The sequence below is a fragment of the Ictidomys tridecemlineatus genome, chromosome 5 (genome assembly GCF_052094955.1).
Source record: "Ictidomys tridecemlineatus isolate mIctTri1 chromosome 5, mIctTri1.hap1, whole genome shotgun sequence".
Taxonomy (NCBI): Eukaryota; Metazoa; Chordata; class Mammalia; order Rodentia; family Sciuridae; genus Ictidomys; species Ictidomys tridecemlineatus.
Window position 1 is genome coordinate 4,219,810 of NC_135481.1, and position 27,051 is coordinate 4,246,860.

The following is a 27,051-nucleotide window of genomic DNA, read 5'->3' on the forward strand; positions in this document are numbered from 1 at the left end:
GCCACCTGATCCTTTGTACGCTAAAAGCCTAGGGAGAGAAGAGACCCAGAGAGGAGAGCTGCAGGGATTCCCCCAAGACTAATCATGCTGACAGTGGCATTGCTGCTGTTGCTGGTGAACCTACACCTCCCTCCCCCTTTAGCAAATAAGGACTGGGAACCAAGAGAGAGGTTCCCAGAAAGCCCAGCCCAAAAGAACTTTCCCATATAGTATTTTGAGTAAGGGATGTTATTTTGACTTTTTTGGTAGCACAAGAAACCTACAATGAACATCAGCTGAACAATTACTATGACCTGGACAACTGCTAGGTACTTGGCTGTTATAACAAAACCCCACAGACTACATCCCGTAAGCAGTCAAATTTGTCACAATTCCGGAGGCTGGGAATTTTCAGATTTGGTATCTGATGAGGACTCTCTTCCTAGTCTGAAGAAAGGTGCCTTCTTACTATGTCCTAATGAGATTGAGATATCTTCTCTTTGGGTCTCTTTTTATGATACTAATCCTGACATGAGAGTGTCGTGCTTGTAACCTGATTGCTTCCTTAGGGCCCCACCTCCAGTGTGGACTAGGACTTCAGTATATGAATTGGGTCAGGAGGTGCAGCACAAAATTCAGTTGGTAACATATAATTATGTGCAATCCTCAGTACTGTGGCACTATTAAGAGGTAAAAATTCTATCCCCACTCTCCATAATTCACAGAAAAGGGTGCAGAGTGCCTTAAGAAGTTAATAGGGTCAAACTCTCAGGGCATGCAAGGAAATAAGAGTTTGAATCCAGGGCCTAGGATTGCTAGTATTGCTATTTGGGGCATACACACCAACTTTGATTTTAATAAATCTTTTGAACTTCAAAACAGCTATTTAACTGACTAAATATAGGTTTTAAGGGTTTTTTAAAATATTTTTTAGTTGTAGATGGACACAATTTTTTTTTAATGTGGTGCTTGGGATTGAACCCAGTGCCTCAGGCATGCTAGGCAAGTACTCTACCCCTGAGCCCCAACCCTGGACCCTAGGCTTTAGTTTAATTGATTAAAGAATGTAATGAAACCTAGTGTGCCAGCAATAACTGTCACATCAGTTTTTACTGTTTTAGTTTCATGTATCTTCTCAAAGTAAATATTAGATATTCTATTGGCAATGCTGGGCTTGGCACAAGATTCAGGAGGCACCACACACCTTTGTAGGTTCAATCAGCAATTCTTTATTCCCGCTCTCACACCACCTCCACACAGGTCCAGGGGCAAACGTGTTCTGCCATCTCGTCTCTCGCACAATTCACCTACTCCACAAGGCTATCTCCAAATCCCATTTTAATCTCACAAGAACTCAACGGGAACAAGCAGCAGGAACACCCTAATCTCAGCAATAATCTTCAACTTCCAACTTCCCTAAAACCCATTATCTTAAACTGGCAACGCCTTAAACTCAAGGAGCCGGTTACTTCCTCAAACCTGATCAGCTCTAAACCCGGATCCGCCTTGGTCCTTGAGCAAGGTCACCTTATTAAAGCATGCATGCAATGTCCCATCGAATGTCCTCTAAGCAGCATGGGGTATGCTTGGCAAGGAAATTTCGATGCGTCATTCCTACTTGGTAATGGCCCTCAGCATTCTATGGACTCTCCTGTATATACTTCATTCGGAATCTCTAAAGATATGAACTTCTATAAATCCAATGTTGTTATCACACAAAAGGAGTACAGATTCCTTAATGTCGTAGAAGCACTCAACCCATACACAATTTATCTCCCCCCCCCACCTGCCTCTCTTTTCTTTTTTCTGGTACCAGAGATTGAACCCAGGGGTACTTAACCATTGAGTCACACACATCCTCAGCCCTTTTCTATGTTTTATTTACAGACAGGGTCTTACTAAGTGGCTTAGGGCCTCCCTAAGTTGCTGAGGCTGGCTTTGAACTCACAATCCTTCTGCCTCAGCTTCCTGAGCTGCTGTGATTACAAGCTCGTGCCACCTCAGCCAGCTCCATTTGTCCTTTTTATAATTGGCTTGTTTGAATCCATACCAACTGACGTCTACACATTGCATTTGGTTGATATTTCTCTCATTTCTTTTCTTTTTTTAGAGAGAGAGAGAATTTTTTTAATATTTTTTTTTCAGTTTTCGATGGACACAACATCTTCATTTTATTTTATGTGGTGCTAAGGATTGTACCCAGCGCCCCGCGCATGCCAGGCAAGCACGTTAACGCTTGAGCCACATCCCCAGTCCTCTCATTTCTTTTTATCAATAAGAGATCCTTCTATTTATTTGGAATAGAAACTAGGACTCTTTGTGCCTGTGGAGTCTCCCATACCCTAGATGGCTGACTACACTCTCGTGATGTCATGGAAGGTGTTCCTCTATCCCTCCTATTTCCTCGACAGCGGTGGTTAACTCTAGAGCCCTGGTAGCTGCAGGTTCCACTTTTGACTAGAACAAGTGAGGGGCAGTCCTGTGTGGTTTCTATTTCCTCATGAGAAAAGGGACATGGTTCTGCTGCATTAGTGATGTGAAGATAGACAATTCAAGGGTATCAGCCCTTTCCCGCTGGGCTCCCAGATCCAACAGATGGTGCCACGTGGGTGTGTCTTAATGGTATTTTTCTTCCTTCATTTGTTAGCAGTTTGTTAGTAGTTTGTCTAATTAAAAAACCGGGAGGAGGGGGGAAGCTTCAGGACTAGGGGTGCAGGACATCACCAGAGTGCTTTCCTGCTGTATGTAAAGCCCTGAGTTAGATCCCCCAGAACTGCCAACAAACAGACTTTCCCACGTAAGTATGTATTTAGTCTGGAATTCAGCCCATATTTGAAAGAGGGGAGAATACTTAATTCTCTTCTTTTACTTATCAAATTTCAGTATAATTTGATGGCACCAGGCACCTTCCACATACATTTTTTCTTGTTAAGATTGAACTTGGGTGCCTTTTTTTTTCTTTACCAGCTTATGATCCATTTGTATTTTCTCCTCTGTTAACTATCTGTTCATAGTTTTTACTTATTCATTTTCCCTTTGGATTTCTGATCTTATTTTTTCTAATATTTGTATTATTCATTAATGTAATTAATCTATGCTCCATTAAGTGTATTTTCCCTACTTTGTTGTCAGTTTTATTTTTCTTGCAGGGTCACTTTACTTATTTATTTATTACCATGTTACTTTCAAAATCATTTTGCAAGCTGATAATTTTACAAAGATATTTTTTATTGCTTCTAGATTTGGAATTACCATTAGAAAAAAAATCTTTCAAGTTCAGCATTATGAAGAAATTCATTCATATGTCCCCATCTTAGCGGCTGTGTGTCTGTCTCTTTCTCTCTCTTTCCCTCTCCCTCTCTCTATTTAGATCTCTAATCCATTTGAAATTTTTTCTGGCATATGGTATAGAGAGAGATCCAAATTTATCATTTTCTCATATGGCTTCCCCTGATCATAAACTTCCTCTTCCTCCTACTAAGTTAATTTACTGCCTTCATCATGAGCTAAATCCAAGAGAATGTGCAATGAAGCAGGATAGACACATGCATGCACACTTGTATTTAGGGCAAAGTCTTCATAATATTTAATGAGAGAAGCTATCCCAGGATTGAACTTCTCCTGGCTATTCTTGATTGATTATTCTTCCAAATAAAATTTATAATCAATTTGTCCAGTAACAGAAAAGAAAAAAAAAACTAATAGTCTTGCAATCAGGTTCACATTGAATTTCTAATTTTACTTGGCAAGAATCAACATCTTTATGTTGTTGAATTTCCCTATACAAGATCATGGTCTCTCCCTTTATTCAGTCTATTTTTGGCGCAATAGTAATTTATGGACTTTCTTTTACAAACTTTGCACATTTTGTTAAGTTTATACAAGATATTTTATGACAAATTATTTGTTCTAATCATCCCATTAATTCTTTCTTTGTTATCTGGATACATATCTTTCTAATTTGTATGACTCTAGTTTTTTATTTACTTTTCTGGGAGTCTGTTGAATAATACATCTCAAATAATGATATAACAAGTGATAATGGATAATTAACTTGTTTAAAATTTTAAAAAAGAAAATTCTCACATTAAATTATCGGTTTTTAGAAAATCTACGTATCAATTTACCTACCTACATATAAAATATCCTTTAATTTCTAGCTTATTGAGTGTTCTTAACATAAATGTGTACTGCATTTTATCAAATGCCTTTTACTTTCAATGGAAATGAATGTGTAGTAGGTCATGTTCATTAATTTTTCCTCCTGCACAAATCCAATTAGGCTGCAATGTATTTAAAATAATGTGCTGATGGATTCTATTAACTAACATTTCATGTAAGATTTTGCATCAACATTTGCAAGTGAGATTGCTTCTCTTGTGCCTTGATTATCAGGCTGTATATCATTGTTATACTCACTATATAAAAATGTAACTAGGTAGATTTCCTACATTTACTGCTCTCTAGACTGGTGAAACAGCACCAACAGCATCTGATTGTTCAAGGTTTGGTAGAATTCCCTGCACAGCACCGGAGCCTGGTGTTTTCCCTCACATGTCCTCTTTTCTTAACCTTTTATTTTTCTTCTGTAAAACCTAGATTGTTATGAAAGAAAATTTGAAAATATGGAAAGGGGGAGAAATACTCCTTTCTTAGAGAATTAGAATCAGCAAAGTGAGATGTTTTACGAGGGAAAATGCTATCTCATCTTGAAATGGTGTTGTTTGTTGACTCTGATTGTATTAAAGAAGGAGACTGTGAGCTTCCTGACAGATTTTCACCAGTCACTGAAACTGCAAATACCTGGCTCATAAATCAGTGATATTTTTAATTTAATCTGTGAAATATTTGATAGAAAAAGCTAGTTGGCCAGTTGTTATTTTTCTTCTTTCCAATATCTATTTTTGCACATTTCATTATTGTTTAAGAAATAAGAAATGATTTCCATGTTTTCACCATAGGCAACTAAAACAAGTCAGGTGAGAAATAAGATTTACTAGGTTTCCAAAATGATCTATGATTATGACTAGGATTGAGATTTTCTGGTATACTTTAGAGAATATTATTCACACAATTTAAATATTAGGTTATATCTCATGATGTGTGTCAAATAATGGTTAGAAATAATATATCTTAATTTTAATAAAAACTCAAGGCAATCGTTAAGTAAATACAACATGTATGTGCTGAAGGTTTGAATAGGGCCAGTCCCCACCAAAACTCTGTCTGAAGCTCAGTACTCAATGTGGTAGTGTTGGAATTGATGCCTGTAAGAGGTAATTAAGTTCTTAAGAGGGTTTAATGCTTTTCTTGAGGGGATGAGTTCTAGATCTCATAGGATTGAACCCTTGAGAGAGGGTTTTAAAAAGTAAGATTAGATTCTTGTCTTACTCTTTTCCTTCTTCTCTCGCCATGAGATCTCTTAAAAACTTGCGGCTCACTGCTCTTGCTTGTGCTCCCACAGTGTGATACTATTTGCCTGATGTAAGAGCCTCACCAGAAGCCAATGTCAGCACCAGGCTCTTGAACTTTCAGAACTGTGAGCTAAATAAATCTCTTTTCTTCATAAAGTACCCAATATCAAACTTTTTGTTACAGCTACACACACACACACACACACACACACACACACACACACAGATGATATGGAGGGGTTGAAGTCTTTCTCTTATATGTCTTAGATATTTTTCAATATTGTTTCTAGCTTCAAGACATTTTTAAAAATGCTTTGTTTTAAAAGGGCTCCACACAGAGGGTCTGAAGATGAGCTTCCTCATCATCGGAGCCAGGGAGTGAGACTGAAGAGCAGGTGCTTCCGCTTTGAGCATACTTCTTGGTGTGAACATCAGTAACAGTCCCACAATGTGAGACCAGACAGACAAACTGATGCACAAGAATAGGAATTACCTTTGCTGATAAGAAAACTTAATTTTTCTAACCACAGGCATTATCTCTAAAAAATTGACGCATAGTATTTGTTTATATCACAAAAAATGGACAGTTAATAAGGACAGTATTGATCAAAATAATCTCAGAATGACTAATAAAATAAATATAAAAATGAGTTGGTCTGTATCTGTAGTCCTTGCTACTTGAAAAGTGGAACAGGGAGTTTTACTTGAGCCAGGAGTTCAAGGTAATCCTGAGTTGCATAATGAGATCTGGCCTCAAAAAATTTACTAATTAATAAAATAATTGCAATCAAATTTTGGAAATATTTATCTGAGCATGTTTTAAGGAAATGTAACTTACACATAATATAAGATGAATGTAAACATGAACGATGACTTTCATACAAAAATTTTGGAGTTCAGCATATAAAAAAACAATAAAAATCCCAGGAAAGAGGAAACAAATGAAAATGGAAATCTGACTCAAATCATTCAAAATTACTAACAAAAAGCTCCAGGGCTTTAGAAGAACCCACGCAAGTGAGGTCTCTGTGGTCCCAGATTTGTTGGCTCTGTGGTTTATCTATTTCTACTTCAAGGCATTTTCTTCCTTGGTTGGCTCATCCTTGGCTGTGAAGCTTTCTTGGGAGTAGGAAGTGTTTTATAAAATGTCCTTCAAAGAACAAAGGTGTTTATTCCAGGTCTTTGGGGAAAGTATGGTTGACGGGCTATTTTGTAAAGCACTGACAATTCTTAGTCAGGTTCTTTTGAAAGAACTACCATTATCTGCATTTCCACAAAGATCAAAACCATAAGCCCCTGGGAAGACAATCCCTTCACTGCTTTTGAGAAAAATGGATTTAGTGACTGATGTGTTCTATGAAAAATATGTAGTTTGAAAGAAACTCTTTATAAGTTGAGGAGCATGGATATTGGGAACATAACAATGAGAAGAACGAATGAGACCAGCAGGTGAAGAAATAGATCAAACTTTCTATTCTGGCTCTTCCTTAGATGCATATTCAGTGTCTTTGTGCCTCATCTTCCATATCTATAAAATGGGGACATCAGTGCCTATGTCATTAGGATAATTGTGGGACTTAATGTGCAGAAACACCTTGGAGGAGCTCCTGAACTGCAAATGCAAAAATATGATGAAGATGATTTTGATGGTGATGAGACAATGGTGGTCTTATGGTGATGATGATAGAGATGAAGATGAGGATGATGATGGTGGTGATGGTGATAAAGATGTTGATGATGATGATGATGGTGATAATGGCAAAGGTTGAAACAAAAAGACAAGCATTTAAGGAATAGTTGTGACTGATTATTTGTTGATCACTGAATTATTATGAACCAAGGGTAAACCAAATGGGCCCAGGCTTAAAAATGAGAATAATAATGTAAAAGCAATAACATCAACATAGAATTATCCAAAAATCAGTGGACATTCATTGGAGTTTAGAATCTACAAAATCAGTCTGGGATAATGACTTAGCAAATAAGAAGCAGAAAGAAAAACAATATAAACAAACCCCAGGAAAAACAAAACACCCTGGAATGCAGGAAGGGATATGATATCAAAGTTATCAAAATATATTTTCTAAAATGTTTACTTCACAACAAAATAATTACAAAATGTGAAAACAATAACAACAAAAAAACATGTGGCACATACATAGGGGAAAGTCCTGTAATAGATATTATCATTGATGAATCCATGACGTTGATATATTAGAAAAAAGTTTTAAATCCACTAGCTTAAATACACTCAAATAACTAAAAGAAACCATGTCTAAAGAATTCAATGAGAGTATGACAAAATATCTCACAAAATAAGTGAAATCAGTGAAAAGACAAACAACTTTTAGAAGAACCCATTAGAAATTCTGGAATTGAAAAGTACAATGTCTAAAGTAGAAAACACACTAGCTGAGCATAATAACAATCTGAGAAGACAGAAGGAAGGATCAGAAAACTTGAAGATAGGACAACAGAGATTGCCCAGTAAAAGCAATTGCCCAGTGGAAAGCAAATAGAGAAATAGGCACAGAAACTCACATACCTGTCTGTGTCACATTATAAAGCCTATCAACAACCACATAATGGAAGTCTCAAACAAGAAAAGGGCAACAGGTCCAAAACTATTTGAAAGCCCAAAATTATTTGAAGAAATAATGACCAAAAATTTGACAAAAATAGTCTGTTAATCTAAGATACTTAAGGAACTTGAATGAACTTAAAGAGATTGATATTTATACATCATGATTAATCAAGTTAATAATGTTAAAATCAAGGAGGAAAAAACTGAAAACAGCAAGACAAAAGCAATGTATCACAAGTAATTTGAAACATAATTAACAAGAGATTTCGCATTAGAAACTAGGGAGGCCATAAAACTATTAAATGACATTTCAAACTGTCAAAAGAAAATTACTGTTAACCAATAATTCTATTCTTGGCAAATCTTTCCTTCAAAAATGAAAACAAGGATATCAAAACACCAGATACATCCACACAAAAGCTTGTGTGCATGCATGTTTAAAACAGCTGTATTCATAATTGCCCAAATTTAAAGCAACCAAGGTGTCCTTAAGTATTCGAATAGATAAATACAACGTGGTACATCCAGAAAATGGAATATTATTCAACATTAAAAGAAATAGGTATTCAGGCCATGAAAAAATATAAAAGAAACTTAAATACATATTGCTAATAAACCAACATGAAATAGCCTTACACTGTATGAGTTCAACTATATGATATTCTAGAAAGACAAAATTATGAAGGCAATAAAAATACCAATGGTTTCCAGTGGTAAAGGGTGGAAGGTGGGATGAATAAATGAAACATAGAGGACATGTAGGTCAGTGAAACTACTCTGGAGCATATTATAATGGTGGATACATGTCATTATGCTTTTGTCCAAACCCAAACACTAGACAACAAGAACGAGTTCTAATCTAAAACTGTAGACTCTGGTTGAGTCCACATGTCACTGTAGTCTCATCATGATTTATAAGTGTAACCACTCTGATAAAGGAAGTTGATAGTGGGAAAGGGGTGTATGAAATTTTTGTTAAATTTCTGTGAACCTAGAAATTCTCCAATATATAAAGTCAATTAAAAAGAAAAGGAAACCTGAAGATGAATAGTCATATAAATGCATTAATGTGAATTAATTAATATATAATATACATATATATTATTAAATTTATCATTTTAACCATTTTAAGTGCACAGAAGCGTGCACTTAAAATGGTAAATTTATATATATATATATGTGTGTGTGTGTGTGTGTGTGTGTGTATAATAACCATAAGAAAATATTCAGTTGCTTAAAAAAAAGATGAGCCAGAAAATGAGAGAAAATATTTGCAAACATATATCTGATAAAGTACTTGAAGCCAAAATACATAAATAACTCTTAAAAGTCAACAATATAAAAACAACTTAATTTAAAATGAGCCAAAGATCTGAGCATACACCTCACCAAAGAAGACACATATGGCCAATAGAACCATGAAAATATACTCAATATTATCAGTTACTAGGGAAATGCAAAATGAAACAACAGTAAGACTCACCTCACACCCACTACAAATTTTATAATCAAAAACACGGACATTAATGAAGTGTTGGAGAGGATATGAATAAATTGGAACCCTCCTATATCATTGGTAGGATTTTAAGGTGCAGTTGTTTTTTAAAACAGTCTGGCAGTTTCTCAAAGTGTTAAACATAGAGTTAGGCTGACTCAACATTTCTACTCCTACGTGTATACCCAAGATAACGACACATATGGCAACACAGAATCTGATACACAAATGCTCATAACAGCACTATTCATAATAATGAAAGAGTGACTCCACCAAAATGTCTGTCAAAGATGAGTGAATAAACAAAAACGGTATATTCATACAATGAAATGTTTGGTGATAAATAAGAATGAAGCACTGATGTATGCTACAAGATGAGTGAACTTGAGCACATTAGGCTAAGTGAAAGAAGCCAATTACAGATTACATGTTTATGATTCCATTTATATGAAGTGAACAGAATGAGCAAGTCTATACAGACAAAATATATTAATGGTTACCTGAGACTAGGTGAGTTTCAAGGTGGGTGTGGGGTGGGGAAATATGCAGTCACTGCTAATGAAGTTTGATTTTGGAGGGATAAAACTATTCTAATTTAGAGTATGATAATGGTTGCACCTCTCATAACATACTAAAAGCCACCAGATTGTGCACATTTAATGTGTGAATTACATCTCAGTAAAGTTATTTAAAAAAATAAATTTAAAAGAATTGAAGCATACAGTATCTTTTTTAAGTATGTCAGCTTATTAAGGATTTAAGTCAATCAGGACAATGGCAAATAGCCAAGTAAAATGTTTCATGACTACATAGAAATGCTTCAGTCTAAGTGTGAGAGCCTTGAGCTGTACCTCATCAAGTTAGGATAAAGTGTCCTGCTATGTTGACAGTAATTTTACAGGGTAACACACAGAAAGTAGAGGTATGTCTGTGTTCCATTTCACTGTTTCAATGAAGGAGTCAACAATGTCAGGCAGAAAGGGGAAAACAATCAAGAAGGTAGATTGTAAGAGTTTTACAAATGTTTAACCAGCAGTGTTCAACCACTTATTAATATTTTTGCATAATTATGTGTGCATCAGTGCTTTCTGTGTTCAGGATAACAAATGTTGTAAACACTTCTTCCTTCCAGAATCCTGACGTCAGTGGCTGTTGATTAGCAAAAGGCCAGTAATGCCAATACTGTTGGGTATTGGGTAACAACTAGGACTGAGGCCTGCTCCTAGGAGTGAGGCATTGAGCAGAACCAGCTGCAGAGCCTGGAGATGAGACAGAACTTCTAAAAGATGCACGCATACCAAGTCAGCCTTTTCAAACAGTGAATGGTGTTGTCCAAGTGTGATTCATAGTTGGGAACTCACACGTAGGAATGTAGTCAGGGAAGCAGACACTTGGCTGATATCTAGCTCAGGCTTAGAAAGCCATGGAAACCTTTAACACTATCAGAAATGGGTCAGAGCCACAAAACCTGATGCCTCAGCTCTAGGAAGGTCACCAGTGTTAGCCTAGGGCAACAGAAGCACCAGGATCTTGCTTCCAGGGGTAAGTAACATTACAGGAATTGTTCTCTGGAAGAGGTCAAAGTTTGCTAATCAAAACTGGAGACTAATCATATTAGCACTGACTTGGTTTTCTGTTGCTGTAAAAATTATCTGAAGCTGGATCATTTGGAAGAAAAAGAAAATTTATCTGGATGCCTAAAATTCTGGGAAAAGGGGAAAGGTGTGATGAATGTGGGCGATGCAGTTAGATCTGTGGTGGCTGAGAGCACAGTTCTGATGGTTCAAGAGTATAGCCTGTTTATTCAGCTTCTGGTAAGGTCCTCATGCTGCTTTAGGTTATGAAAAACAGTAGAAAGAAGATGTGGGGTGTGGAAAAGAATCATGTATGTGAGAGAAACAGGACGATACACTTTTATTAACAACCCATTCCTGTGCTAACTGATCCAGCCTCTTGAAGCTTGACTCCCTCCCCCAAGACTTAACCAGTCTTGAGAGAACATACCAGTCTTGAGAAAGGCATTGATCTATTCATGAGGATAATGCCCTATGACCTCCCATGAGTCCCCACCTCTTAAAGTACTGTGACACTGAGACCAAGCGTCCAGCACATGAATGTGGTGGTGGTGGGGGGTACCACCTCCAAACCATATGAAGCTCTGGGAGTCAGCTGATCTCTTGAATCTGGGAGTGATTGCCTTATGAAACTTATCATTCCTGGATTTATCTGGATGTCTAAAGTTCTGGGAAAGGGGGAAAGGTGTGATGAATGTGGGCCATGCAGTTAGATCTGTGGTGGCTGAGAGCCAGTGACATATTGACAGGCACCTTCACTCTTGAAAGGTCAAGTGTAGCCACTGGCTTTCCAAGGTTAAGACATGAAGACAGTGACCTCCCATTTACTGCATCCATGGACCATGGCCAGGCTTGTGGCTAAAGAACACCTTTCTGATCATGAAGATCTGCCCCAGGGTTAGGTGGCATTATCTTTTTGTTGGAGTTTCCAGGTCTCTGAAAAAAATTTGGAGAACAAACATGACCTAAAATTTTAAGTCCTGTTACATGAGCAGAATTAAAGGGGAATGAAGTGAAGGGAGGGGGAATGGGAATAAGAAGGATAGTAGAATGAATCAGACATTACTTTCCTATATGCATATATGAACACGCAATCAGTGTAATTCCATATAATGTACAACCAGAAGAACGGGAAGTTATACTCCATATATGTAAAATATGTCAAAACACATTACACTAATGGGTAACTAATAAGAACAAATTTTTTTTAAAAGTGAGCAGAATTACAATTTGACATTAGCGATTTATAAACCTTCATCTCCAAGTGCTGATATCTTGGTCTATGTTTTTAGATGGCTACCCAAAAGAAGAAATGATTTATAGATGGAGAAAAAATTCAGTTGAGGCAGCTGACCAGAAATCATGGCGGCTTTATCAGTTTGACTTCATGGGCCTCAGAAACACCACGGAAATCGTGACAACTTCTGCAGGTAGGAATTAATTAAAAGGGTATAGCTCTCAAATAAATATTTTTTTTTACTTACTTTTTACCCCGCTGAGGTCTAAGGCTATATATAGTCAGCAAATTAATGTCGAATCCTTTCATGTGTATGTTTTCAACTAATTGTGTTAGGGCAGCCATGATACACACAAGTGACATCTGAGACAAAACAACTAATTCAAAAGTGAGAATATTTTATGTGTTTTAATTGGGATGAAAGAGGGATAATTAGAATTGGTTTATACTTTTGAATTGGAACTGTGTCTGCATTATTTATAAACCTAACTAAGATTTTCAATACCATATTTGTTTAAACCAATTATACTAATGGTGAGAGTTCTGAAACTTTCCACATACATGATAAGAATCAAACACCACTGAGAACTTGCAAATAAAAGGAGCTGGTGTGAAATGTCATTTGAGTTTTTATTTCTAGCTTCTTCTTTTTATGGCCATTTCATTTTAAATTTTGAATTTCTTTTTTAATTGATTGAGCACAATAATTACCTACCAATTTTATTTTATTAAGTGATCATTTATGCATACTATAAAGTATATAATTAGATGAAAAGAGACACTTTGCATATTAATATGTTTTAATTTTGATGTTTTATGTTTGTGTCTGCTTTTCATTTTTGGTATTTACTTATTCCTATGGCCCACTAGTTTGCAACTGACTGTATTTGGGCAGGATGTCAGGTGTAGTTTAAGGTTAGAGTCAACTTCTCTACAGATATTTTTTGTTAATATGAGTAATTCGTTCACTTTTAAAATCCTATGATAATTTACTTCATTGATGACTAGATTAAGGTGTCAGATTTTACAACTAATTGTAAATATGCCTGAAGGACACTACAAATTCTTGGTACAATTGCAAAATAGAGATCCATTCATACATTAAGAATGGTCCCGACAAAGCTACCTGATCAAAGAAGAAAACCAAAGATTTCCTATGTTTGTCATGATGGTGAAGTTGTGGGATCTATATTTAAATATTTAACAATGACAGGGTTAGAAGAAGATCATAAATTACTTAAATGAACTGTTGTGGCAGCATGAAAAGAAATGTTTTAAAGAAGTTTCTTCCCAGTTATGAGTCTCCAACACTCTGAGAGGTTGCACTGTACCTGCAGACTAGTGGGGTGTAAAGTTGCAAGAGTTTTGCCAAATAGAGGATTATTCTGTATTTAAATGCCAAATTTGGAAGTTGATCTTCCCTTCCCGGTGTTCTTGGCAAGAAGATGTTAAACAAAAGGAAATGGAAACAATTGGCTCAGGGGTATTGAAATCAACTGAAAAGGAATACTAGCTCAGGGAAATGGCCAACAGAGGGAGCCATGGAGTTGAAGTGATCATCTGAATAATTAATGTGTTAATAAAGAAATTAGAATGGATCTAAATCCATGGTCTTCAAAAGTTTCAGAACTGTAATGGTGCTCGCCTATAATCCCAGTGACTCAGGAAGCTGAGGCAGAAGGATTGCAAGTTTAAAGCCAGCCTCAGCAACTTAGTGAGGCCCCAAGAAACCTAGCAAGACCCTATCTCCAAAAAAAAAAAAAAAAAAAAAAAGTGTAAAGGCTAAGGATGTGGCTCAGCAGTTAAATACCCCTGAGTTTAATCCCTAATACCAAAAAAGTTTTACAACCATAAATATTTGTATAATAACCTCCCCCAATTTTTATGGTTATTCTTATAAAAAGCAAAAACCTCCTTTGGATGATTAAAAAAAATCCTACTCCATATGTTCATTATATAATCTTCCAAGCATTGCTAGCCATTATAAATCTACCATTACAGTATCAACCTAACAGACCTAACAAGAGGATAGCTGTCAATTGTTGGCTGGATCCAGATTATGAGAACCATGAAATGGATTCATTAGTACTAAAATATGTATTTACTAGAAAAGGAGAAAAAGAAGTAAAAACAAGTGAATAACTTTTGTGTAAATTAGCTTTTTATTACTGTAACAAGTACCTGTGAAAATCAACTTATAAAGAGAAAAGATTTATTTTGGTTGATGGTTTAGCCTATAATCAATGGTCCCCATAATTTTGGGCCAATAATTAGGCAACACAACATGGCAAAAGCACATGGTGGAGTAAAACGGCTCTCCTCATGGCTGGGAAGTCTCGAGAAGAACAATCTGGAGTCCTATTACTTTGTCAATGCCATGTACTCCGTGAAGACCTCCCAATGAGGCCTACCTCTTAAAGTTTCATCGTCTCCCATAGCACCACTCTGGGGAACAAATCTTTAACACAGAAGCCTTTAAGGAAAATTTTAGATCCAAACTATAGCATTCTTTTTATATTATTCTCTTATTTGTTAGTCATATTCTTATGTTGTCATGTCTCCAAGTATAAAAACAAAACCAAAATTGCCTGTACCTACAGAAGTTTATGTACTGGTAGCGAGAGTTGGCCTTTGTCCCTGAAGATTAATTCAATTCAGGTGGATTTCATGTTACTCAATGTTTCTTAATAATATTCTTAGCTTCACATCATCTTTTTAAGATCCCCAGAGTGGTCTTAGAAATATTGTTTCTGTTTGGGAAGCTCTGACCTGATAATCCACTTCTTACTAAGGGAATTCCCAGGTCGTCCCTCTCTCTGTTAGAAATTCAAGGTTAATGGCACTCAGGTCCAGACCTGACAGATCTAAAAGGAGGTACTGTGAGCTTATTCTTAACCTAAAGCAGCTTCATGATAAGTGACTAACCTTACCTTGTTGGTGAGCTTTTTCATAATCTTTTAAAAGTAAATAAAACATTTTATTATGGCCATGTATTTATTCATTTATCTAAACTCCAATTTTCAGAGGGAAAACTTAAACCGCTGGTCATGATGAAGGACTGCAGGAGGGTGCAGAAAGGGTGGATGAGACTATTTCCTGTATGTAACTGTGCAGCACTGCTGTGGAGTAAAAAAACATTGAGAGGGGAGTGGGATAGCTGGAGCCTGCAAACACAAGAGATCACATTGGGCCTATGGCTGGGGTGTGTTGTTTTCTGTATGCTTTTCTGGCCATATCCAGTATCTAGTGAGGTGTTAACAGACTGATAAATATTCATTAAACACAACTGCTTGCTAAATGTGGTTGCCATTTTTACCAGGTAGAGGATCACCCTTGGTGTTCTATTGGCATTTTAGAAGATCTGTCAGATCAATGTCTTCATAGACAAATGCTATTCCTTGTTTTCAATTTCATAATTCAAAATAATGATGGCAAGAACACATAGAGTTGTCCCTCAGTATCCTTAGAGGATTGGCTCCAGGATACCCACGGATGCCCAGATCCACAGTCACCCATTTCCTTTATATAAAATGGCATGTTACTTGCATACCACCTATGTATATCCTGTCATGTACTGTAAATCATCTCTATGTTACTTCCTTATAACATGGAATACAATGTAAATGCTATGTAAATAATTCTTATACTATATTGTTTGATGAATGACAACAAAATATAATCTCTATATGTTCAGTAAAGGCACTATTTTTTTACTGGATATTTCTGATCTGTACTTGGTTGAAAGGCCAAACATACTTACATAATCCCTTTCTTCCCAGAAGATTAAAGCATTGGCAGCACTGTCTATCTAGCTGATTCTCACAATAATTTTGAAGTTTAAGGATGATGGGAGATATTTTTATTCTGTATTTTTAAGTCTTCATAAATAATTCTGCTAGGAAATTTATTCTCAAGAGGAAAACACTGAAAAACTTCAGTATCATGAGTCTCCAGGTGCATCACCAACACCAAGTACCTGGAGATGGTCTGCCACACATCATCTTCTCCACTGTCGTCACTCCAGCCTTGATTTGGACATGACCCTAAACAGACTTTTATTTGACAGGTCCTACTTTTCTGTGTTGATATAACAAGAGTATCAAAAATATTCTTTAGATCACTGTAAATAACTTTGAAATAATACAATGCATATGTTTACTTAAGATGTATAAAGCCCGTTCAAGAACTAGTAATTTTATGGGCTTCTTGTAAAAGCATTGCCACATGGCCACATACTGAGGGTCTTAATAGGAATGTATTGTGTCTCAATTCTGGAGGTTGGAAGTCTAGGATCAAGGTTTTAGCAGCATTTATTCCTTCCAAGGCTTGGTCCGGCCCTTTCTCCTTGGCTTCTAATGGTATTCTTTCTGTGTCTTCACATGATCCTCCCTCCTAATCTCTCTGCCTCTGAATTTCTCCCTTTTATAAGGACATTAGTCATATTGAATTAGAGCCCGCTTAACAATTGCATCCTATCTTGGTCATCTGCAAGGATCCTATTCCCAAATAAAGTCACATCTACAGGTACAGGGAGACCAGACTCCAACCCCTTTGGGGGGACAAATTTAATCCACTGCAGTAACCTGGGAAGGGTAGCACACTGAGAGAAGCAACATTTCAATTGCGTTTAGAAGGGAGATTTTCTCTTTGTTCCAGACTCATTCCTTCTACTTGTATTCTCTAGTGACGAGCAGGTTTCAGTCCTTCCACCAACCTACATAAATGGTTTGTCTATACAGTGAGAAAACAGGCTTTGGGCCAGTGCTGTTTAGGATTTAGCAACCTAGGAGCTGCTGAATGGCAACTGAGGCAACTCCTGGGTTTGGGCCTCACCTCAGATCCTCCACATTAGAATATCCTGGGGTAGAGACCAGGGCTCTGTATTTCACAAGCCCTCTGGGGGATATTCCTAATGCTAAAGTTTGAAAATCACCAAGCTAGCCCAATGTTAATGTCTGTAACTGTTAGATAGTATAAAAATCATATTCCTATGGGATCATAGCTAATGAACAACAATATTCCTACTAAGGCATTTGGCTGGCTCAACAGTGTGGTGTGTTGATTAGGTTACTGATGTTTTTAGACAGTCTTTCTAATTTTTCTGCCTTCCTCAACTATTCCCCAGGGATGACTGTCAGCTGAGATATCCTAAAGGCAGTGCTGCCCATGGAGCAGTACAAATACTCATCTTAGTTTCTAATACCGTTCTCAGTGATAAGAATCAGGGCCTGTTGGAGAAATGGCTGACTCTAGATCCCAGGTAGGAAATTTGCAAAATGAGTCTGAAACATCTTATGGTGCTGGAAAATAATGTTAAAACATTCACTTTGTACACAAGAGTTATATTAAGGGGACACAGTACCAACTAAAAGACATCCCAATTGTCAAAAACTACGAATGTAACCAGCAAAATGTATATAGCAGTATTGATTATAACCTAGGTATAAAATAAATATTAATGTGTCCATAGACATAAATAAATGATCCCATACATATGTATGTAAGTGGAAGAAAATAGACAAATCTCTCATGCAGAATTCCCAATAATTTATGTAGATATTATTCCCTTATGGAGATAGTGCATAATCTCCACTTCTTAAGAATGGGCAGCACATAGTGACTTCCTTGCAAAGAGTGCAATATAGAAAGGAGGCGGAATGATTCAGTGGAGACAAGTGACAAACACTACCTCAGCCAGGTGAGCCTAGGTCAACATCACCAGTGCTGGAATAAGGTGATATTATGTGTCCTTACCATTATGGGATGTTTATTGGTACTTTACCTCTACTGTCTTTCAAACATATAACCCGTGGCTACTTACTAAGGAAACATCAGACAAATCACAATTAAGAAATGTTCTACAAAATGCCTGATAAGTACTGCTCACAACTTTCAAGGTCATCTCAAAAAACAAAGAAAGAAAATTTAAGAAAATGTCAGAATCAAAAGGAGCTTGAGGAAAAATAATTACTAAGTCTAATAAAATATCCTAATTAAGATCCTAGAACAGAAAAAAAAGACTTTAAGGGGAAAAACGGAGGCAATCTGACTGAAATATAGACTTTAACAATAATGTATCAATATTAATTCATTAATTGTGACAAATAGACTACACCAATGTACTGTGTTAATAATATGGAAAACTGGTTGTACGGTGTATGGGAATTCACTATACTATTTCCATACGTTTTTTGTAAATCTAATATGGTCCTAAAATGAAAAGTTTACTCAAAGAAGGAATATGTGCCAGGCATGGTGGCACACATTTGTAATCCCAAACAGCTTGGGAGAATGAGGTAGGAGGATGGCAAGTTCAATGCCAGCCTCAACAATTTAGCAAGGTCTTAAGCAACTCAGCCTCAACAATTTAGCAATGTCTTCAGCAACTCAACTCAGTTATTTATAAATAACTTTTTAAATTTTAAAAAGTTATTTATAAAGACTGGAGATTAGCTCAGTATTTAAGCACCCCTGTATTGTACCAATCCCTGGTGTAAGAAGAAAGGAAGGGAGGGAGGGAAGGAGGGAAGGAGGAATCTATGATACATAATGGTAAAGTTCTAGTCCAGTCAGTATTGACTGGCTTATGAGTACGAGCCATAGAGATAAACTGGAAAAAAATTGTTATAACAACATTAAGCTCTGTCTGAAGACATCAGATAAGTGCTGAGGCAACCATGACTTGAGGGAACAAAATCCTGAAGTAGGAGATACTGCACAGAGAGGAATCCACCTGAAAACTTCTTCTTTCAAGCTATTTGCTGAGTGTGTGAATTAAACAATTGGGGTAAGGAATCTGGAAATCAAGTTGTTATGATTTGGGTTGTAGCCTCAATGAGACTGAATCATTAGAGACTTTCAGCTTTATCTCAGGGAGAAAGAGTAAAAGAAAGGTAGAGTCAGTAGTTCACTTCATACATTTTCTGGATTGTGAAACTGTGAGGAGGGGAGGAGAGGGGAAAGCAAGAACCTCCGAAAGGCAGAATCTACCAGTGTTGGCAAGACAAGGATGACCACTGAGGATGCACAGGAGTAAGGAGTGTGAGCACACTGAGCTCTGCTAGAACCTGGGAGAGTTATCTCCACGGCAAATGTGAATAGACTAAAAAAACCCTGCAGCTCCACCTTGAGTTTTCCCCACTGCTGACTGTAGAACATGGTTAGCTCCAAGTACATCGGCCCAGAAAGGAAAATGATGAATCCCCTCTAAAGGATAATAACATTTTTTCTTAGAAATTTCCATACAAAATACAATGACCCAAAGGAAAACCCAAAGGAAAAATAATAGAGGACACCAAGACACCTAGAGGTGATTAAGGTACTTGAGTTATCCAAAGAGGAGTTTAGAATAGAAGTAACTAAAGTAATTTGAAGAGAACTGAGGAAAAGGGTAAATGATTAACTTTACCAGAAAACAGAATTCATAAAAAGAACCAAATGGAAATTTTAAAAAGAAAATTTCAGAATTTTAATTAAGAATGCAAAAGACAAATTAAATCTTAATTAAAGTAGAAAATAAACAAGTTAGATATATAACCAATCAATAGCAAATATCAAATCTAAAGAAAAAAACAGAAAAAATAATTTAAAAACTAAGAATGTAATAAATATGTGAGGTAGTATATAAAATTTCCACATAAGTGTAATTGCTAAATAAAAAGAAATGAAATCCAAATGTAATTCGATTCCCAGAAATGGTGGCCGTAGAGAATGAGCTAGAAGGAATAGCTGAGGAAAGAATGGCTTAAATTTCATCTAAATGGGTGAAAAACATGAAATCACACACTCAAGAGTGTCTATCACCTCCAGAGAATGAATGAAAAGGAAATCTGCTGAACAAAGACAGAAGGTTTGTCTTTAAGCATCTAGAGAAAAAAGACATTACTTTCACAGGACAAAAGTAACATGATGTCTGACATTTCATCAGGAATCAGGACAACCAGCAGACAATGGAATTCAAAGTGAAAAGAAACAAATTAATATCAAACAAAATAGCCAATAAAAATAAAGGCAAAAGAGTAATGTTCTCATACTAAAGGAAAATAGATTAATTCTGTGATCTCTGTAGCAAGCTGGTTTCCCCTCTTGTCTGAAGTATTTAAGATATCTGCAAACTAATCTATTTCTTTGCCACTTTAAGGCTGCCCCAAATGTCCATTTGAATCTGAGTCCAATTGTCTGAAATAATGTGGGGAGGATACACAGCATTGTTGGGTCCCAGGTTTACAGTCATCACAGCAAACTTTGTGAAATAGGGCCAGAAATGTGAAACATGCTTTACAGTGGACATAGAACAATCTGAAGGCATGTGTATGGCAGGCTCAGAGCAAAGATACGAGCAGCTTGATAGTAGAACGCCTGATATCTGTTGGGAGTGGGACCCTAAAATTAATTGTATTAGTAACTCTCCTCCTGGATCCTATTTTATCACAAGGCCCCACATATGTTCCCTTTGTCATAGTCAAAAAAAAAAAGAACACAGCCACATTAATGTTTACAGCAACACAATTCACAATAGCTAATCTCTAGAATCAACCTAGATGCCCTTCAATAGATGAATGGATAAAAAAAAATGTGGCATATATACACAATGGAATATTAATCAGCAATAAAAGAGAATAAAATCATGGCATTTGCAGGTAAATGGATTGAATTAGAGAAGATAATGCTAAGTGAAGTTAGCCAATCCCCCAAATTTAAATGCTGAATGTTTTCTCTGATATAAGGAGGCTGATTCATAGTGGTAAGTAGGGAGAGGGAGCATGGGGGCAATAGATGAACTCTAGATAGGGCAGAGGGGTGGGAGGGGAAGGGAGGGGGCATGGGGTTAAAAATGATGGTGGAATGTGATGGACATTCTTATCTGGAGTACATATATGAAGACACAAATTGGTGTGAATACACTTTGTATACAACCAGAGATATGAAAAATTGTGCTCTATATCTGTAATAAAAATTTTAACATTCTACTGTCATATATAAATACAAAAAATTAATTAGAAAAATAATAATAAAACAGGAGAAAAAACTACTCTTTCACAGTTACAGCAAAAGTTACACAGCTTGACGTGCACAATATTTTTGAAGTTGATTTGAGCTTTAAGTTTAGTAGCCTCTAAGACAGTTTCCAAACTCAAAAAAATATTCTATGTATGAACTTTTAGATATTCAACATTCCACCTCAATTTTTGAAAAATATTTTCTCTGACTGCCCACTGAGAAGAGTTAAGCACAGAAGGCGGGAACTCCAGCACTAGCATCAAACACCCTATGTTTGAGTGCATCTGCACTGCTTACCTACTGTCTGACCTCAGGCATTTCCTCTGACCCATCTGTGTACTGTTTTCCTAAAGAATAAGGAAATCGCCTTCTCATTCGGATGGTTGTTGTGAATTTATGTGAGGTAACATATGCCAAGTGTATAATTGCCATCCATAAATAGAAATATTATCTATTATTATTGCCTTAATGTACTTCCTGTGAGGGAGAATTGAGATATTTACATCTTGGCTTTCCTTAGTAAATAGTCCACTAAATCATCTGCTAGCATCTTATTCAAAGAGACATGCTTTAACAGGGAACTATAGCGAGATTTATATCTTGAATGCAAATGAAATATATGTTTAAAATAGCTCCTGTAGAAGACAGTCTAAAAGCGGTTTCTTCTTAACTTTTTGTCATATTTGTCTGAATGCAATCTGGGTAATAAATCAGTCTGGGTTTTAGAGTCATCATTCTAAAAATAGTGACAGTATCTTTGTTCACAAGATTAAGTGAAGAATCTTTCAAACCCACTGTGAATCATCCTCCATCTCTAATTCAGAGAGGAAATGTGGAAAAAAATCTCTACTTGGTCTAATGAAGTGCTCATATGCTAAAAAAAATTGAAATTCTGGCATAAAAATCATATCTGAAAATATCTGTTCTTTCAAAATCATATTGAATCAATAACTCTGCCATGAGATCAAAATAAATTATAGTATGTAATATAGGGTGACAATAATATTTATACATCATAGCATTTGTGGCTTTCATTTACTTTTTCTCTACAATTTGAGCAAGGTAAGACATATGCCAATATCTTTATTTTTCAATGAGGAACTGAACCTGAGCAGATTCCAGGCATGGTCTACAGCAGGATCTTACTGTGAAGTCAATGGTTTTTCCATGATATCACTGCTAGAAAGAGTGAGTTTTACTTCCTATGACTGACACTCAGTTTTCAGAACATTTTATTTTCTCTAGTCCAGTGTTGGACTGTGCCTTGAAAGCTTCGTTATTTGATATATTCACTGGCATAGATGATATTTTATATTCCTTTTTCCCATTATGGAGTTACATTACTGCTTCAAATCACTGGATCCAAAAAGCAGTCTTAAATCCGACATACAGAATATGATCATTTAAAGTTATTGCTGTAGTCTGGATCTTGAATGTACTCCAAAGGTCAGTGTGTTAAATTAATCCCTAAGGAGATGCAATTGGGAGATAATGGGATTTTTAAGTGGTGGAATCTAGGAAATCTTTGGGTCATTGAGAGCATGCCCCTGAAGGAGACTTTGGGATCCTGACCCCTTTCTCCTCCCTTCTTTTGCTCTCTGGCCATGAAGCAAGTGTTTTTGCTCCACTCCCTATACTCCTGCCATAATGTGCTTCCACATCATAGGGCCAACTGAATGTGGACTAGAACCTCAAAGCCAAGCCATGAGCCAAAATAAACTTTCTCTTTATAAGTTGATTATCTTAGGTATTGTTTATTGTAATGCAAATCTGACCAGCATGATTATCTATAACATTAACTACATTATTGTTGATATATAGAGCTGTGAGTAGTATATCTCTAGAATATCACCATGACCAAGATGCTCACAGACATTTATCATTTCACATGATCTTTTAATGATGTTCCAAGTCTTAAGTTAGTGAGATTCCTATCTCATTATACAGAGAACAAACTGAGATTTAAAGGTATCTTCATGAAAATCAATGTCAAGAAATCCTGGTATTAACTTCAAGATAGCTATTGAGTGCTTCTCTTGAGAGAAACATACTAGAATGTGCTAGAGAGACTTGTACCTGATGGAAGTACAGCAACCCTTCAAGTCCTCTGCTGAGGCAACTGAAGCACTTGCTCCTGCCCACATCCTCACAAGCACTTGACACCTTTACTCTCCAACATGCACACCATTCCCTCCCAACCAACCTGGTTAATTCCAGTTATCACTGAGCTCTTAAACATGGATGTCATTCCTCCAGGAAGCCATTTTAAGAACTCCTCCTCCTTTACAAAGACTAGGCTAAGTAGACAGTCATTTATGTCCATAACGCCTTTATTTTTCCCCACAGTGGCACATGCACATTGCATATTATTACAGACATTCTCAGAGTTCAAGAATGTGAATTCCAGAGCCATCTTCACTAGACTTTAATGCCAGGCCTGCACCCAGGATATGCCATCTTGGACGTGTTGTCTTACCTCTTTGAGACTCAGTTTCCTCTTCCACAGAATGGAGAGGAAAATACTAGCTCTTGCTTCCTAGATAAGGACCTCGTCCAGATTAAATGAGCTTGAAAGCAGCCAGCAATCATTACCTAGTAGTAATTTTACATGTTTTCCAATAGATTTTCCCATTGGCATCCCAGGGAATCTCACAAAATAATTAGCTCAAAGAAAGCATTTGAATGTTTGGAAGAGAAAATAATGCTTATAATAATGCTTATAATAATGTATATCATTTTGAAAACATTTAGTTAACATCTTAGAAAAATTAATATGGACACATTATGAGTGAGGCTATTGTGTTTTGGTATTGTAGTAGCTCTAGTTTACCTCTGTTTAAAGTTTTATCATTTAAAATTTAATCAAGAGATACTTTCATCTACTTTGTACTTTACAGATGAAAACTAGTTTGGGCATGTAGAAACAAAGGTATGAACGAGAGATTGTGAAAGTAGTAAAAGAGATTCATTTCGATTCTTTAAAAAATACATACATTCTCCACATCAATGCATAGTTTATTCTTTGCTGTTTTCTATGGAAACACTGAATCCTTTCTACTGGATTCAGATTTAGGAAGTCCCTTCTAATTCTGTGCTATTTAGAGGATGGATGTCCTACGTGGGAAGTTCATTCTTTAGGAGACCCCTGGAGTGTCCAGGAATTTAAATAGGTAATGTCCATCCGATTCACCTGGAAGATTTTCATCTGGCTTCCATTTTTTTAATCTTAATAAGTATAGAATCTGGGTAAATGTAGGCCTGTTTCCCAAGATACTTCCAGTTTTTAGTGTCCATTGTCCCTCATGATAATGAGGATAACATGATATGCCATCAGTCTGGTAACCTGGGCAGTATTACTCTTTTGTCCAATGACACTTTTATATCGTTTTAACTTTTACTAGTTGTCACTGGTCAGACACTTGAGTGCAAGAAATTTTGTGTGTACCCCAAATAGTTCCTTGAATAATAACCCTTGCTTGTCTTTCTTCCTTTCTTCTTTCCTTCCTTCTTTTCTCTTCCCTTCCCTTCTCTTCCCTTCCCCTCCCTTCTCTTCTCTTCTTTTCTCTCTCTCTCTCTTTCTTTCCTTTTACCAGAGATTGAACCCAGAGCACTTAACCACTAAGCCACATCCCAAACCTTTATTTTTCTATTTTGAGACAAGGTCTCACTAAGTTGCTTAGGGCCTTGCTAAATTGCTGAGACTGGCTTTGGACTTGTGATTCTCTGCCTCAGTCTCCCAAGCTGCTGGGAAAACAGGAATGGACCACTTTGCTTGGCTAACTCCGATGTTCAGATGCCCTGGTTCCCACTTCCCTCTCCACAACTCATGGAGAACTGAGGAACTCATGGGGGTTCTTCTCTCACAACTTTGCCATCTTTTCATATTGCCCTTGGCTCATCCCTGCATCTGTCTCCATGACCAGCAAAGAAATCTATCATCAGAGTCAAGCTCCTTCCGATGTAGAAGTTCACCTTCCTTTGATTGGAGGAGACTTACTCAGTTCAGCAGAACACTGTTGTTACACAAGGGCAGTGATAGTCTATCAGCCTGGCCCTGGGTCATGGCCTTCTCTGCTTATTCTACTGCTAAAATACTCCTGCTGGGCTACATGGGTAACAAGTGAGTGACACAGCATTAGCCCCTTGCTCTAGCCCATGCCATGTTTGCTCACTCAACCTGCTTACTCATGTTATGGTTTAGATATTAGATTTCTCCCAAAAGTTCATGCAAGAAAGCTGAGAGGTGAAATGATTGGGTTATGAGAGCCATGTGTTAATTCCCTGATAGGGATTAACTGGGTGTTAATTGTAGGCAAGTAGGGTGTGGCTGGAAGAGGTGGGTCATTGGGGGGTATGCCTTTGAGGTAATATATGTTGTCCCTGAAGAGTGGAGCCCTATCTGCTACCTGGTGTGATGTCTTGAGCCACTTCCCTCCATTCCCTCCACAGTGCTCTTCCACCATGATGTTGAGCCTCCCTTTGAACTCCAAGGAATGGAGCCAGCCATCTGCGGGGGGGGGGGGGGGGGGGGGGGAGGGACTTTCACCCCAGAAACCTTGAGCACTGAATGAAACTTATTTTTCTGCTAAATGTTCTTGTCAGGTCTTTTGGGCACAGCAGTTAAAAAAAAAACTGATAAAACAGGAAGGAAAGAATAAAATAAGAGACCCCATGGCCTGTCTTTACCAGCACTAAACCATCTCTCAGCTTGATACATGGTGGTCCTGTTTCAGTCTTGGATGGGGTTTTCCTTTGAGTTGCAACCTGCAGTTTTGCTTCTGTCTTTCTGTCTCTTTTGCTGTTACTTGAACATCCCCTCGTATGTCACAGCACAGAACCAAGACCCCCATCCAGATTCTACAATGACTGCTATTTGTTTTATCACATTCTTTAAGATATATATATCCATTGATATTTACATCTCAAAAGTCTACAGCTATCAGTATGACTAGTATATACTTGTATTCAGCTAGTATTTAATGGTAAATTTTAAGTGTACAAGTGTAATAAAATGGAAAAATAGAAAAATACATCTTTGTAATGCTTAAATGTGTATTACTCAAAGAAGTAATTACCAGTAAAAACAAGTGAAATCGTAACAAAACAGGCAAACCAAAAGAAGCCACACAGTCTGAGGGAAAGCTCCATTGAAGTAAGAATTATAGGGAGATTTAGGTTAGGAGTTATTCTGTTACTCCCTGTGTTCTTATTTAAAATGTGTGGGCAGCATTGGCTGTTTGTATACCTCTAAATTTTCTTCTTATTACTCCTACATGCCAAAGCCCTGTTATTTTCTGCTTTAAGAATTTTTTTAGTAATATCTTATATGAGTTGTGTGATTTTGTTTTTCAAAACTTTGCCATCAAACTGTGTCTGGGTAATTTATTGCTCCTTTATAACAAGAGTCTTTTGTTTTATCAATAAGAAAAGCTCTAGAGGTTTGGTCTCTGCACAGAATTGCACAGTGTCATGATTAGCCCATTTGTCAGGACTAATTATGCTGAATTTATAATAAAATTTCTTTTATAAAAAGAAGCTAGCAAGCCCACAATTTTAATGAGGACGTAGAGATGCAGAGTTGGCTAAGAATTCAACATAACTCCCTAAGTAGGTCTGAAGTGGAAAGAGAGGACACATTCCAACAGCTTTATCTTTCTTATATAATAAAGTCATACATAAGAGGAATTTTTTTTTAAAAAAAAGACATACTTTGGTCTTAAGTGTAAATTGGAAAGGATCTGAAGATGGTGTAAAGTTAATGCTAATGG

The 27,051-nt window shown here is 36.8% G+C and overlaps 1 protein-coding gene across 1 annotated transcript in view; it reads left to right on the forward strand.

Moving 5' to 3' along the window:
* Gabrg3 (gamma-aminobutyric acid type A receptor subunit gamma3) overlaps positions 1–27,051 on the forward strand; it is a 581,387-nt gene that overhangs the window by 481,883 nt on the left and 72,453 nt on the right. The window contains exon 6 of the mRNA XM_021728962.3: positions 12,339–12,476. Within this exon, the coding sequence (XP_021584637.2) occupies positions 12,339–12,476 (138 nt within the window). The remainder of the gene's footprint in view (positions 1–12,338; positions 12,477–27,051) is intronic.